Source organism: Physeter macrocephalus, chromosome 20 (assembly GCF_002837175.3).
Source record: "Physeter macrocephalus isolate SW-GA chromosome 20, ASM283717v5, whole genome shotgun sequence".
NCBI classification, from domain to species: domain Eukaryota; kingdom Metazoa; phylum Chordata; class Mammalia; order Artiodactyla; family Physeteridae; genus Physeter; species Physeter macrocephalus.
The window spans coordinates 53167746-53183652 of NC_041233.1; the positions used below are offsets into that span (position 1 = coordinate 53167746).

At 42.2% G+C, this 15907-nt stretch overlaps 1 protein-coding gene across 7 annotated transcripts in view; it reads left to right on the forward strand.

Annotated features, from left to right (window-relative positions):
• ENTPD1 (ectonucleoside triphosphate diphosphohydrolase 1) overlaps positions 1–15907 on the forward strand; it is a 128441-nt gene that overhangs the window by 100416 nt on the left and 12118 nt on the right. For all 7 annotated transcript variants that reach the window (XM_024121623.2, XM_055081305.1, XM_007118068.3 and 4 more), the window contains 5 exons: positions 4938–5055; positions 7516–7666; positions 9638–9797; positions 10475–10714; positions 11962–12228. In XM_024121623.2, the coding sequence (XP_023977391.1) occupies positions 7578–7666; positions 9638–9797; positions 10475–10714; positions 11962–12228 (756 nt within the window). In that variant the 5' untranslated portion in view covers positions 4938–5055; positions 7516–7577. The remainder of the gene's footprint in view (positions 1–4937; positions 5056–7515; positions 7667–9637; positions 9798–10474; positions 10715–11961; positions 12229–15907) is intronic.

Sequence of the window (15907 nt, forward strand, 5' to 3'; positions counted from 1 at the left end):
CCAGCAATCCCACTACTGGGCATATACCCAGAGAAAACCATAATTCAAAAAGACACATGCACCCCAATGTTCATTGCAGCACTATTTACAATAGCCAGGTCATGGAAGCAACCTAAATGCCCATCGACAGACGAATGGATAAAGAAGTTGTGGTACATATATACAATGGAATACTACTCAGCCATAAAAAGGCATGAAATTGGGTCTTTTGGTGAGACGTGGATGGATCTAGAGACTGTCCTAGAGAGTGAAGTAAGTCAGAAAGAGCAAAACAATTATCGTATATTAACACATGTATGTGGAACCTAGAAAAGTGGTACAGATGAACTAGTTTGCAGGGCAGAAGTTGAGACACAGATGTAGAGAACAAATGCATGGACACCAAGCGGGGAAAGTCGCCGCGGGGCTGTGGGGATGGTGGTGTGATGAATTGGGTGATTGGGATTGACGTGTATACACTGATGTGTATAAATATGATTTAAAAAAAAAAGCTACAGGGACTTTTAAGAAAGATTCTAAAAGACCAGTATGTCTGAAGAGACCAAAAGAAGTTAATTCACACCGTTGCCCATGTTACCTGGCTTCTGGGGTTTTTGTTGCGGGGAAGGGGTGGAACTCAGCCCCATGGCACTACTTTATATTAGACTGTGTGTATTAACATCTTTTAGGACTGGAAGGAGGTTAGGGACTATATAGTTCTAACTCCCCTTATTCATTCATGTGTTTTGAGCAACAGTTGTCTGTTGAATTCCTTCTTTGTACCTAATATATAATAGGATCTACCATTGTGGATGCTGGATATACCATAGTATGCAACACAGACCTGCCCTAATATAGCTTAGGATCTAATAGGGAAGACAGACATTAATCAAATAGCCACGTAAATATGTAATTACACATTGTGGCAAGTGTTGTCTTTAGAGGGAAAATACAGGTTGTCTGAGACATGGATTAGGAGGGTAGACTCAGATCTGAGAAGGTCAGGGAAGGCTGGGATCTCAGGTGAAGGGCTCTCTGGGCAAAGTCTCTGGAATAGAAACCTCGTGGCCAGTGGGGAACTGAGAGTACGCTAGTGTGAGGGTGGGTGTTTTCTGAATGAGGAGAGGGTTGAACATCCCACTTCTGCTGAGTCAGGAGTAGAAGTACGTCATCTACTGTTCCAATTTTCTCTTTCTTTTCACATTGAAGGAGACTTACTCAGAAGCCTGGACCTGTGACATTTGCACAGGTAGAATTATTTCCATCCAAAGACAGGATCTGCCCCACTTCCACATGGCCTCCAGTCTCCCTGAGCTCAGGCTCTGTTGCTACCCACATCTCCAGATCTTCACCAAGGCACACTGGTGTCTCATGAACCAAGCAAGGTCATTTCTGTTGACCCTCTTTCTAGACCAATGCTTCTGCTCACTCAGCATAGCTCATGAAGATCAGTTATGGTTGATAAAATCATGTGTATGATCAAAAACTAGCTTAAGATGAAGTTTATACACAGTATGATTGCAACTATATAAAAATTACCATGCATTAAAAAAGACCAGAAGGAAATAAATAAAAAGAACAGTGATGTCTAGTTGGTGAAATCTTTTTTTTCCTTAATTTTATTTTTTTTATTGGGGTATAGTTGTTTTACAATGTTGTGTTAGTTTCTCCTGTACAGTGGAGTTCCTTGTGTTATACAGCAGGCTCTCATTAGTTATCTATTTTATACATATTAGTGTATATATGTCAATCCCAATCCCCCAATTCATCCCCCCCTTCCCTGCTTGGTGTCCATACGTTTGTTCTCTACATGTGTGTCTCTTTTTCTGCCTTGCAAATTGGTTCATCTGTACCACTTTTTTAGATTCCACGTATATGTGTTTTAATATATGATATTGGTTTTTCTCTTTCTGACTGACTTCACTCTGTATGACAGGTTCATCCACGTCTCTACAAATGACCCAATTTCGTTCCTTTTTATGGCTGAGTAATATTCCATTGTATATATGTACCACATCTTCCTTATCCATTCATCTGTCGATGGACATTTAGGTTGCTTCCATGACCTGGCTGTTGTAAATAGTGCTGTAAATGAACACTGGGGCTAGTTGGTGAAATCTTAAATGTCTTTTTTTTCCTTTTCCTTTCATTTTCTAGATGTTACTGAATAAAATTATAGTACTCTTAAAAGAGAAAGTCATATTGAAATAATAATATTAAGGGGATGTCAGATCTCTTCCTCACTACTGAAATCTTTGATTTTTCTTTGGTGTGAAGGACATACTTATAGGGGCTTTTAGAAATGTTTTAAATTTGAGCTACAGAGAAACATTGGGTACGAGTAATAGCATGACAAGGCACAGCATTTCACAAAACATTTCTATAGGATGGAATTTTTATTTAAAACAGGATTCTGTTGTCACTGAGTCTGGGGGATGCTGGTTTAAACTAGGTTAAGCGGGTTTCTCCACTGTCAGACTTCTCTGAAGCAGTCACTACCCAGTGGGTTCGTGAGCCCAGGATGGGGAGAGAGCATGCAGCGTTCCCCAGACTTCTGGGAAACTTTCTTCACTCAGGTCCTTGCAGGCTTAGTGCTCTCTGGAACATGCTTTGGAAAATGCTTATGTAGGGAAAGAGAGCAAAAGCTGGTGGCTCCTGGGGCTCTAGATGGATCAGGTGAGGTATGACTATCTTTACTACCCATTCAGCAAGTCAAACTGCTCTGGACACAGTTTTCTACTATAAAATAAGAGGATTGGATGAAATGAACTTCTAACTCTAAAATGGGCCAGCTATGAAAAAACAAGTGAATATGCTTGTTAGCTTTGTGACAATGAAAGACAAACTCCCCGAATGTTCAAACTGAGAATTTTCAGACAATCAAGCTTTATATTTCCCTAAAAGCAGCAAGCGATGCCAAATTTTTATTCTGCAATCCATTTGGAAGACAAAAAACATTTGTTCCAGTTCAACAGGTTAGCATTCCAGGCTGCTGTATGCAGCAGGAAATGCCCTCAATTCCTGTGTCAGTGCTCTACCCACCCTTCTCAAGCACTTGCCAAATGAAATGTAGTAAAAGTTTTCCTTTCTCAACCACCTCACTGTGTAAGGCCTTAGAGAAACAGGCTGATAGGAGCAAGGCTGGTTCCTTTGCTCTACTGGAAGAGTATCTTTCATGTCAACATAGTAGACAGAATAGAACATCCTGATTCCAGATAAAGGCTGCTTGCTGCTGCTGCCTCGCTATCTTTTATCATCTACTTCTGTGGTTAGAACATCTTCTGACAGGAAGAATTCAGGGACCCTGCTAGGGAACAGCAGGATTTTCTGCCTTGTAACCCCTGAGGCTTTTGCTCCACCCTGAGAGGTTTCCCACGGGTTCAAAGGCCCCAGACCTCAGTTAGACCCCTGTCTGCTCACAAAGGTCACCGCCTAAGCCGGTTCTTGGTTTGATCTCACTGCAAGCCTAGTTGCTGAGGAGTCTGTGCAGCTTCCTTCCTTGCTGCTCATCTGAGCTGTGGCCCTCACAGCGTGATCTGCCACTTGATAATGCTTAAGTCAGCAGTTGTTTTACATCTATCCCCTCATATTGTCTTATCACCTGGGAAGAACCTAAAAACTCCAGGGAGAAAAGAAGACAAGAATTAGAATTCAACTCCCTGGACCACTGCGGATAGCTAAACGTAGAGCTTGTTGAGGTGTCAAGTTTTCTTCCATTTCACCCCAGGGAGTATCACTGGGCTGCTGTGTGAGCATCCTTGACCTTCCATAACATCTGCAGTATTCTCTGCCTCCGTCTGCACAGTGGGGCTTCCCTGTGGTAATCAGCATTATGCCCCCATAAAGAAAAGGGCCCGCATGCTTGCTTTGGGCAAAGTGATTAGGTGACGGAGCCTGGATTTGGATCAGAGTCAGACCCAAGACCCCGTGCTCCTTATACAGAGGAACAGAGGAACAAGGTCCAGACAGTAGTTTTCAAATTGGTGCCCCACTTAAAGGTCTGACTCTGATCGAAAACCAGGCTCCGTCACCTAATCACTTTGTATCTTGACTAAATTACTTAACCTCTTTGTACTTTAGTTTCTCATCTGTATAGCGGGGATGAAAACAGTATGTACCTTATAGTACTGGTCTAGCAGTTAAGTCAGATAATTCTTATAAAATACTCCTCACAGCACTTGCCTGGTGCATGTCATGCCCTCGTGAAGTGTGATGTGGTGACTTCGTTCTTCTCCTTTCTCTTCTGACCACCTAGTTCTTGCTCATATTGTCTTTTTACCTTTCCTCCTCCACCTTCTTTCTTACTTTATTCTTCATTTCATTGCCTTCTATGCTTAAGAGCCAAAAGCATGAAGTTAAAGTACAAATCTTTTAAAATTTATTGAATACAATTTATAGTTATATTTGTAATTAAAAACAAGCACATTTAGTATGTTCCATGTCTCTTTTCCAGAGTACAGACCACATAGCAGGCCAATTAAATCACAAATCTGGGGGTCAGACATCAGCATCAGTAGCCTTTGAAGCTCTTCAGATGATTCTAATATGATTCCAATGTGCATACAGGTTTGGGAACTGCTAGATTGATGGCTTTCTACTCCCTCTATATTGTCTCGGCTACTTCAGTATATAGTTCTGAATCTTGGCTGCAATTTAGACTCACCTGAGAAGCTTCTAATAATGTGGGTGCTTGGGCCCTACCTTGGCTAAGGCCTGGATATTTCTAATGTGCAGCCAGCACTGAGAGCCATAGTTCTAGAGGGATTGGTGTCCTGGTAGATCTTATGATCAGCACAACTCCAGGCACTCACTCCACCCCAACCTACCCCCACTATGAATTAATATACTTTCTCCTCTGTGTTTTTGAAAACCCATGTCTTTGTCTCCTTTCTGTTGCAAGCTGAATATGGAGAAGAATGATGTAATGCTGATAAGTTCTTGGTTTGTTTTGCCCTCAGTTTGGGATTGTGCTGGATGCGGGCTCTTCTCATACGAATTTGTACATCTATAAGTGGCCAGCAGAAAAGGAGAATGACACAGGGGTGGTGACTCAGATAGAAGAGTGCAAAGTAAAAGGTAAGATGAAGAAAAAGGGACCGGGAGACAGTGGGCATGAGAGCATGTGAGGCATGTGGGAAGTGAAACAAACACACGAGAAAAAGGGAAGTCAAGTGAGAACACAGCAGAGCTGCTATTGTTGCTATTTTATAAATAATTGCTGTTTTATTATCATTATGACAACGTTACTGAAATCAGTCCTTTAATGATGAAGCCCTTGAAAGATAAACTTTCAAATAATTGGGTAATAGTAACTCCCATCAACAAAACAATTCTATGTGCCATGCACTTAGTACTGAAAATGTGTTATTTCATCCTCACAATCTCCCTTTAAGGAATGTATTATTATTCCCATTTTTTAAAAATGAGGGCACTGAGGTTGAAAGAAGTTATGGCACTTGTTTAAGGTTACTTGAGCTAGTAAGTGATGGAACTGGGGCTCGAACTGAAATCTGCCCAAATTTAACTAAACCCTTATCGGTCATATGATTAGCAAATATTTTCTCCTATTCAGTAGGTTGTCTTTTCGTTTTGTCAGTGGTTTCCTTTGCTGTGCAAAGATCTGCCCAACTTTAAACCCACGTGTTAGCCAGTGGTTCTCAAATTTGAACCTGCATCAGAACCACCTGGAGGGTGTGTTAAAGCACGGGTGCTCGCTCCCGCCCCCGAGTTTCTGGTTCAGTAGGTCTGGGATGAGGTCTGAGAATTTGCACTTCTAACAAGCACCCAGGTGATGTTGAGGCTGGTGGATCCAGAGGATTGCTGCTCTTAATCTTTGTCCTCTAACCTATGGCTTGGAAGGAATTTTCAAAAGCCTTTAGCTTCTGTATAGGCAGGCAAATCGTAGACCCTTAGAGCTGCGAAAAGGACCTTGTGGATCACTGAAGTCTTGTTTTATAGAAAAGGAAGCAAAACCCTGAAAGACTAGTGACTGGCAAGGAGGAAGAGAACCAGGACAAGAATCTAGGCCTCCAAGTTGCACTGCAGGCTTCCTGCTACTCTGAGTCACTGCATTGCATATTGAGTATTTTCCTGGTTAGTTTTCTTTTAAGGTTACAAGACAAGTTAGGGTTGTGGACAACAGCCCTTCCCACTCCCTCCCACCCAACACTCCCGCCCGCACCGAATGTTACCACACCGCACCGTCACCTTTCTGACCTTTATCTCTCTTGGCCTGACTCACTGTTCAGTTTTGGTCAGACAGGTAACCTAGGCCCCAGAAGATAATGACTTTTAGTTTGGTGGCCTGTGGGGCCCACTAATTTTCATAGTTTATCAAGAAAGCTGTAGATAGGATATGTTTCCAAGAGAGCAAGTCGTTCTACCCACTAGCCTTATGGCCTCAGAATTTGGCCCCATCAGTTCTGAGGTAGTCCTTCAAACATTTCTTAAAACCCAAAACCCTCATTTTATTGACTTCTATTTAATAATTCACTGCCTTCCATTTCTTCTTCCACGTGTTGTTGTTGTGTTAACCTAGCAGCTGTCTCCTGAGACACATATCCCCATGCGTGTTTGGCCTAATAAATGCAGTAATTTTCCCTTCTCAAAAGCTAGAGTTCTCTAATCAAATATTTAAATAGAAAGGTGAGTTGAAAGCTACCAGTTATTGAAGGCCAGACTTTTTGAGTCAAAACACTTAGCTGATAACTTGGAGCTGATTTTCTCATTACAGTTAAGTAAACAGGCTATTTAAAATTTGGTGAATGAGATATGGATCAGATATCTAGTTACTTATTGTTAAAGCAAATCCTCACTATAAAGCACTGAAAATATAGATGTTTAGCTTAAAGTGAGCCAAAATTGTTAACTGGTAAATAACTTCAAAAAGCGTAAAGCATCTTGGCTCTAATCCTCTCCACAGCAGCAGTTAAAATAGCTCTAAAACTGGATAGTTTTACTAGGCAGACAGGGTATCAGAGTGGAAAAACTGCTGAGGAGGCATGGGTTCTATGCATGTTTCTTCTAACAAAGGAAGAAACATTGCTTCAGAAATTTTAGGGTTAGTTAGTAACTGTTCCTGTCTTTTCAGTAAAAGCCCATGTGCCTGGTACATATTTTAATTTTTTTCTGTTACCTTTTGTCTTTCCCATCTTCTAGGAATTAGTGTTGTTAATTACAACTTTGTGGAAGAAACGTCATAAAGCAGCTATATAGAGTAGTTATCTATAAGATCCCCATTTAAGTCTGAGAGAGCCTGGTTTTAGGAAGGTTATGCATGCAATTGAATGTGAAAATTGCGCCATCCAGTAGCAAGGTTACTGAACAGCAGACAGACCCGGCTTGAGGTCTGAAAATAAATCCTACCGAGGCTAGATTCAGTGAGTTACCCTCTAAGTACAAAAACTTAACAGATATCACAAAAAGAAATTGTCTCCTTGCATTTTCTCAGAAAACATCAGTATTTTCTCTAATAATGTGAAGATATGTCCTTTACTTTTAAAAACAATTTTCATCTGCTTCTACATTTTTCTCTAGGTCCTGGAATCTCAGAATTTGCTCAAAAATTAAGTGAAATAGACATTTATCTGACTGCGTGCATGGAAAGAGCCAGGAAAGTGATTCCAACATCCCAGCACACAGAGACACCTGTTTACTTGGGAGCCACAGCAGGCATGCGGTTGCTCAGGTATAGCAGCCTGTAGGGACTGAGAGCAGCAGGGAGAGAGGTTTGGCAGCTGCTAGAGCCTCTGAGTTATGGGCGAATGCCGCACTTCTCTAACAACCCAATTCTAGACATGCTAAATGTCCACACCTAAGAAAGAAAATCTCAGTCAGTGGGTAAAATTCCCAAACTCTTAGTTTGCATAATGATGGGAGTTTAAGTATGTAAAAAAAAATAAAAGGCCTCTTGCTCATCTCCCCACAGGGAATTCAAGGGAGTGATGGCACAAAGGGAGGAAGATTGAGCCTTTATGCTCTGGGATTTGGGGCTACAGATTTAGCAATTCCACATCTGGGAGGAGGAAGGCCAGAGGAGACTTGCAGACATCCTGAGACACAAATCATCACAAGTAGCACATCTTTACTGGTCACCACTCAGTATCTGTGGGCATTATTTGTTCATTTGTTTGTTCATTCATTCATTCAGTTTGTACTGACTGCCTGCTCTGTCCCAGGACATGGAAGTAGGTGACTCATCTTCCAAGATCAGAGTTTTGATACAGGGCGACCAATTCTTTGATAGAGGAGTGCTCAGAGCTGCTATGGGAGAACACTTGTCCCTGCCAAGAATGGGAGGAGGTCAAGAAGACTCACCAGAGGAGGGGATACATGAGCCAAATCATGAAGGACTTGTGGGGGGAGGGGGAAAGGCATTACAGGCAGAGCAGACATCATGCGTTCCATAACCTATGTTTATTTGGCACCTGTTACGTGTCAGGCATAAGTCCCTGCTTTCCTGGATCTTGTGTTCTAATAGATGCGCAAAGGAGTGATATGTGAGAGACCAGGGCATGTTCAGAGGACTATAGATAGTTCTGCAAAGATAGAACGTAGGGTACATAGAGTTAATACTAATAATGACAATGGTGATGGTAGCAGCTTGTATTTGTTGGGCCCTTACTATGTTCTTAGCACTGTGCTTTAATTTAAATCACTGTAACTCTATGGAGTAACAGGTATTATTAACTATTATTAACCAGATTAAGGAAGCTGTGGTGTACAGCTGTTAAGTAACTCACCAAAGGTCACACACCTGGCAAGTGGTAGAGCCAGGATTCTGAGAAGGCAAGATTCGGATCACAAAGTGCCTTGTGGGCCATGCTAGGGAGTTTGGAGTTTATCTGGGAAACAATGGGAAGCCATTAAAGGATGTTACACAACTGGTGCCACTGGTAGAGAGGTGGATTGGAGGAAAGGAAAACTAGGGATAAGGAGGCCAGTTGGTAGGGTAAGGAAGCCATTCAAATGAGAGATTACTGGGGTCTAATGCCAGTTGGAAGGCAGCATTTTCTGACCCAGAGACTCTCAGTATTATGTTGCCTAGATCTTGGAAGCAATTGTATTCCATCGTCATTGTGACAACCCTGGAAGATTTCTTCTTTAGATCTCAAGGTCTCAGACCCAAAAACCAAGGCAGAATATGAGAAAGATTTTTTACCCCACTCTGGCACCAACTGAGGTTGGGTATCTGTCCCAGGACGTTTTCCACTTGGTATCTACTAGAGCCCGAATTAAAAACTTCAAGCAGAGCCTTGAGGCTACGTAAGCAGCTTGAAGCCACTGGCAATGGCTAATGTAGCACACATCAGCTCTAGGCTTGGTGATCAAACAATATCCAGCTACCACCACCACAGCAATTAAAATTACTCTGATAATTTCTTGGAGCCAGGGAACAACAATGAAAATGGTATTTTAAGAGGACCAACCTACGTAGGGATTGGAAGGATCTGGATTTGGAGAAGAGGTGCCAAAAGAGTAGTTATGCTCCTCCCCAAAGAAGGGCTCCTCCCACACAACCATGTGTGGGGATCTCCATCCTTCTATTTATTGCAGTGAGTTTATGGTTCACTTCCTAGGGGAACTGGCTGGAAGCTCTGGCTGCAATGGGTAGTCATAGTTATTCAAACAAAACCAGTAACCTCAGCTCTTTGTGCAGGATGGAAAATGAACAGTTGGCAGACAAGATCCTGGCTGCGGTGGCAAACAGCATCAGCAGCTACCCCTTTGACTTCCAGGGTGCCAGAATCATCACTGGCCAAGAGGAAGGTGCCTATGGCTGGATTACTATCAACTATCTGCTGGGCAGATTCACTCAGGTGATTGTCTCACAGCATCCATGGAGGTGGCTCCCTGTGGGTCAATGCCATTGATATCTCAGGCAGTACTTGGATCACTAGACAGAATGAATGATGGATAAATGAACAAATTAATTTACCCTCACATTTGCAGGGGTCACCAGAGGTATAATTCTCTCACAAGAAGTCACACTATTGGAGAATAAGGAAGTCATATACAGAGATACAGAAAAAAAATTTTTAATCTATCATTAAAAATAAAGATAGCTAATATTTGCCTAGTGCCATGTGTCTTGTGCTATGCAAAGCACTCTTCATGTACTGTTTGACTTAATCTTCAGAATAACCATATGAGGTGTTCTCTCATTTTAGAGCCTCAAATCGAGGCCTAGAGGAGGCAATTATTCTGCCCAAGGTCACATGGCTAATAAGCCAATGAGTAGGGATTTGAACTTGAGTCTTTCTGGCTCCAGATCTCGTGTTTGTAAACTGCTCCTATGTTGCTGCAGTCTGAGCTATGTCTTTGAAGCCCCTGTTTTCTTGCTGTTGATCTGATGCAGACTCAGGAACCTCTGGTGAGCTTTATTTCACCCTTATCCTCCTGCTCCTTTGCCTTAGGAAGTCCCTGAGTCTAAGAAATAGCATGAAAAGGGGGATGTCCAGATCCTTCTACCACTGGTGACTGTACTGTCTTTCAGAAATTGAGTTGGTTTAACCTGAAACCAAGTGAAGGCGATACTCAGGAAACCTATGGAGCTTTAGACCTTGGGGGAGCCTCTACGCAAATCACTTTTGTGCCCCGAAACGAAACGACTGAGTCTTCTAACAACACTCTGCGCTTTCGCCTCTATGGCAAGAACTACGATGTATACACACACAGCTTCTTGTGCTATGGGAAGGATCAAGCCCTCTTGCAGAAACTGTCCAAGGACCTTCAGGCGAGTGTAACTGAATCCAGACCGCCCTCCCCACAACTGGGCCACCAGCCCCCGCGTCCTTGTTTTCTCTTTCTATTTCAGTAACTGGTCTGAGTTGGTTACTGTACTTTGCAAACCTTTTCAGGCAGGATATCTAACTACATCTGGTCAACCCCTGTGAATTTTCCCATCCAGACACCACCTCCTATGTTTGTTTACTGCACTGTCTCCAAGGACATGACTCAAATCCTTTCTTTGGAAATAATTTCTCACCCCTGTGGGGCTGACAGTGAAAAGTACATGCTACAGTAGTGTGTGTATGTGTGTGTGCGTGTGCATGCGCACACAGTTTTTAAGCTCTTTCCCACTTTGCAATCTCCATTTCCTACGAACTGCAGAAAACAAGGCTATTAGAAACAACCTGGAGAGGAGGGGCAAAAAAACTTCAGGGAAAATGCAGAGTTTATTGATCAACACTTCAAATCTTGTCCCCGGACACTTTTTGCGTTTTGAAGGCGAGAAAAGTTAAACATACTCAAAATCATGCAAGTACCAGCACATCCTGACAAACACAGAGCAAGGATGTCAAATCCAGCTGTTCCCTGTCTCTACTGAAAGGAGAACAGTTCTCTGCTTTCCTCCAAATCTCGCTCTCTGGTTCTCAGAAAAACTATCAATAAGATGACTGCCATGGGAGGAGGGGCTGCTGAGAGATGCCTAGTGAGCCCTAAGTTTCCACTAAGCCTCTCATCCACAGCAGCCCCTTTACTTCTCTTGAACATACTGGGTTGTGGGTTGAAAATCATTTTGATACTCCTGCCTTAAATGATCTAAGGCACTTCCAGCTCTTGAAGCTTTTGCTTTTTGGCTTGGAGGTAGGGCCAGGGATATAGGCAGACCCCCAGAGAACTACCCTAGGCTCGGAATTTTGAGAGCCTTGAGAGTTTTCCTTGTGAATCTGCTTCTGACCTACGCGATTAGTACTAAGCGCTAGGGGCCATTCCAAACTAATGGAATTTCTGGGCCCAGCTTCAACTATATTAGCTTTCTATGAATAGCAAAAGTGCATTTACATCTGATACCACTTCTGGTGCCTGTTATATAAATATGACTGTTACCCAAGGGTAAAAAAGGCAGAACAGGAGCATATTGATGCCAGTGCTGAGTGCCTGGCTGTTTTTCAATTGCTACACATTATTGAAGTCAGACTGGTGCTTTTGTACTCAAAGCATTTGCACATGATGCCTTCAAGTGATTTTTCTATTCAGGGTACAAATGGAACCATCCGTGACCCATGCTTTCACTCTGGATACCGGAGGAAAATGAACATGAGTGACCTTTATGAGGCTCCCTGCACCAGGAGATTTGAGGCGACTTTTCCATTTCTTCCATTCGCTGAAGTTGAAATCCGTGGCACTGGAAACTATCGACAATGCCGGCGAAGCATCCTTCAACTCCTTAACACCAGTTACTGCCCTTACTCCAGCTGTTCCTTCAATGGGATTTTCTTGCCACCCCTCCAAGGGAATTTCGGGGTAAGTTTGTGACATGGTGATATATTTGTTACAATGGTTTTTGGTTGCAAATTACAGAACATGTGCCTACAAAGGGTTTAAAGAATAGGATTTATTTTTCTCTCACATGGTAATAAGCCTTGAGGTAGATAATTCAGGGTTAGTTCTTTAGCTTAATTGTGTCAGGCCTTGGATTCAGCTTTTCAGTTATTTTCTTGGTCTTATTGTGGTGCTACGATGGCAGCTATTGCTCTAACTAAGCATTATGTCTTCACATGCAAAGCCAGCATAGGAAAGAAGGAAGTTTATCTCACATACATCTCTCTCCAACTTTGCAGAAGTGCCAACAAACATCTTTTCAGATGCCATTGGCCAGAATTTGGTAAAATGCACACCTCTGAACCAATCTGTGATAAAGGGGAATGGTTTACCATGTTGGTTTAGACTAATCATTGTTCATCCCCTGAAACTGGGGAGTCTTCCTGAGCAAACTGCTTTCTTCTACTAGGTATAATCAGGAATCTGTAATCTAGGAGATGGGGGCTGGCTGTTGGGTAGGCACCCATTAGGATCTGCCACAGGTGGCTTCTCAGATGTCAGAAGAAGGAGAAGCAGCAGTTAGATGTCTTGGGTAAGGATTTTCCTCCGTAAAGACACTTAGGAAGTAGAAACTCAGGGAGTCCCAAGGAAACAAGAAGATAGCACCGTTTTCATTACATTTTGAAGCGTTGGGGGACCATTTGAATCCTGACTCCAAATCTCTTCTTTTCTTGATTTTCCAGAATAAGATAAAATATTTGAGCAGAAATAGAAGAGGTGCCCCTTGATCTAGTCATTATTCAAATGTCATATTTCAGTCTTGGAGACCAAGAATGATAGTAATCATAGTTTATTAGTATACTGCTAAGTTAGCTACCATCAATTGAGTTCCAATTATTGACTAATAGATCCATTATCTCACTTAATCACTTTAAGATATCATTCAAAGAAACAGTGAGCTTTTGTCTACCTTCACACTCTTTCTCCCTTTTTCAGAAAAATAGATCCACATGTAAGGAAGGAGATTCTACTCCCCTCTCAAACCCCAGCAGAAGAGTTTCTCCCAAGGTCTCCTGGCCCAACCTAATGTCACAGAAAGAACTTCCTGGAGAGAGCACAGGCCCTGTAGTAATCATATCTTGCTTTGCCATTTGTGAACTATATGGAGCTCTTCATTCCCTTGGTCTCTGGAAAACAGCAGTGGGTAGAATCAAGGATCCTGGTTTACCTTAACCATGGCCCAGACTGCAATTTCCCTGCCCCTCCAGTTTCCTGAGGGAAATACATGACTGCACAGTGGTGGCAGATTAATACTTGGTCATTTGTTGGCTCCAAACCCAAATTCAGAACAAACTAGACTCTCACCTGGATGCCCTATAGCTGAACTGGCACTGGCTGCCCATCCTGGACTTCTTTGAGCCAAGTCCCTTGCCTTGGATCTAGCTGCTGGAAGAGAAAGGAGAGTGCCACAGAAGGGAGGAAGATGGCCAGGGATGCTGGGAACAGCCAAGGGCCCTTTCCATTCCAGACATTGCTAGGAGGTGTAAAGGTACATCTGAAGGAAAAGGAATATATTATTTTGTGTTGACTTTTAAACTTTTTTGAAACCTTTGCCTCCTGGGAGAACATGGCCCAATTCTCGCCTTCAAGCCTGACAAACGCTTCTGACTTGGCAGGGTTGGGGGTTGGGGGTTGGGGGTGGAATTTCTTGCCTTTAAATGTGATTCCCCCAATCAAGGTAGGGACACAGAGTTGGAAAATCATGGAGGAGCCTTGATCTCCTCCTGGTAGCTTTTCTGTTTGGTCACTTAGTCCCTCAGAGAAAGACTTGTACACTGAAAACCACAAAACACTGATGAAGGAAATTAAAGAAGACACAATGGAAAGACATCCTCTGTTCATGAAAGGCTTAACATTGTTAAAATGCCCATACTATTATACCAAAAGTGATATACAAATTCAACGCAATCCCTATCAAAATCCCAGTGGTGTTTTTTACTGAAATAGAAGAAAAAATTATAAAATTCATTTGCAATTACAAAAAACCCTAAATAGCCAAAACAGTCTTGAGAAAGAACAACAAAGCTAGAGGCGTCACACTTGCTGATTTTAAAATATATTACATTACACTACATTTAATTAAAATTAATATAATTAAAACAGTATGGTACTGGCATAAAGACAGACATATAGACCAATGGAACAGAAGAGAGTCCAGAAAAAAATCCACACATACATGATCAACTGATCTTTGACAACGGTGCCAAGAATACACAATGGGGAAAGGGCAGTCTCTTCAATAAATGGTATTGGGAAAACTGTGTATATCCACATGCAAAAGAATGAAATATATGATTAGACTATCCACAAAAATCAACTCAAAATGGATTGAAGACTTGAACACAAGACCTGAAACTCTAAAATTCCAAGAAAACATAGGGGAAAAGGTTCATGACATTGGTCTTAGCAATGACTTCACAGATAATGACAGCAAAAGCCCAGGCACCAAAAGCAAAAATAGACAACTGGGACTACATCAAACTAAAAGTTTTTTGCACAGCAAAGGAAACAATCAGCAGAGTGAAAAGGCAACCTACAAAATGGGAGAAAATATTTGCAAACCGTGTATCAGATAAGAGGTTGATTTCCAAAATACATAAGGGGGCTTCCCTGGTGGCGCAGTGGTTGAGAGTCCGCCTGCCGATGCAGGGGACACGGGTTCGTGCCCCGGTCCGGGAGGATCCCACATGCCGCAGAGCGGCTGGGCCCGTGAGCCATGGCCACTGGACCTGCGCGTCCGGAGCCTGTGCTCCGCAACGGGAGAGGCCACAACAGTGGGAGGCCCGCATACCGCAAAAAAAACAAAAAACAAAATACATAAGGAACTCCAACAACTCAATAGCAAGAAAAAAAATAACCCAGTTAAAAAATGGGCTAGAGAGTTGAATAGACACTTCTCCAAAGACAACATACAAATGGCTAACAGGTATATTAAAGGTGGTCAACATCACTAATAATTTGGGTAATGAAAATCAAAACCACAATGAGGTATCACCTCATACCTGTTAGGATGGCTATTATCAAAAAAGCCAAAGACAAGTGTGGTGAGGATGTGGAGAAAATGGAACCCTTGTATAGTGTGGGCGCAGCCAGTGTGTAAAACAGTATGGAGGTTCCTCAAAAAATTAAAAATATATTTATCATATGATCGAGCAATCCTACTTTTGGGTGTTTATCCAAAAGAATTGAAATCAGGATCTGGAAGTGATATTAGCACACTAATGTCCAGTACAGCACTATTCTCAGTGGCCAAGGTGTGGAAACAACCTAAAAGTCTACTGATGGATGTTGACAGATGAATGGATTTTTAAATTTTTTTTTGAATTTTATTTTATTTTTTAATACAGCAGGTTCTTATTAGTTATCTATTTAATACATATTAGTTGTATGCAGGTCAATCCCAATCTCCCAATTCATCCCACCACCACCCGCACACCCCCCAACCCCGCTTTCCCCCCTTGGTGTCCATATGTTTGTTCTCTACATCTGTGTCTCTATTTCTGCCTTGCAAACCAGTTCATCTGTACCATTTTTCTAGATTCCACATATATGCGTTAATATACGATATTTGTTTTTCTCTTTCTGACTTACTTCACTCTGT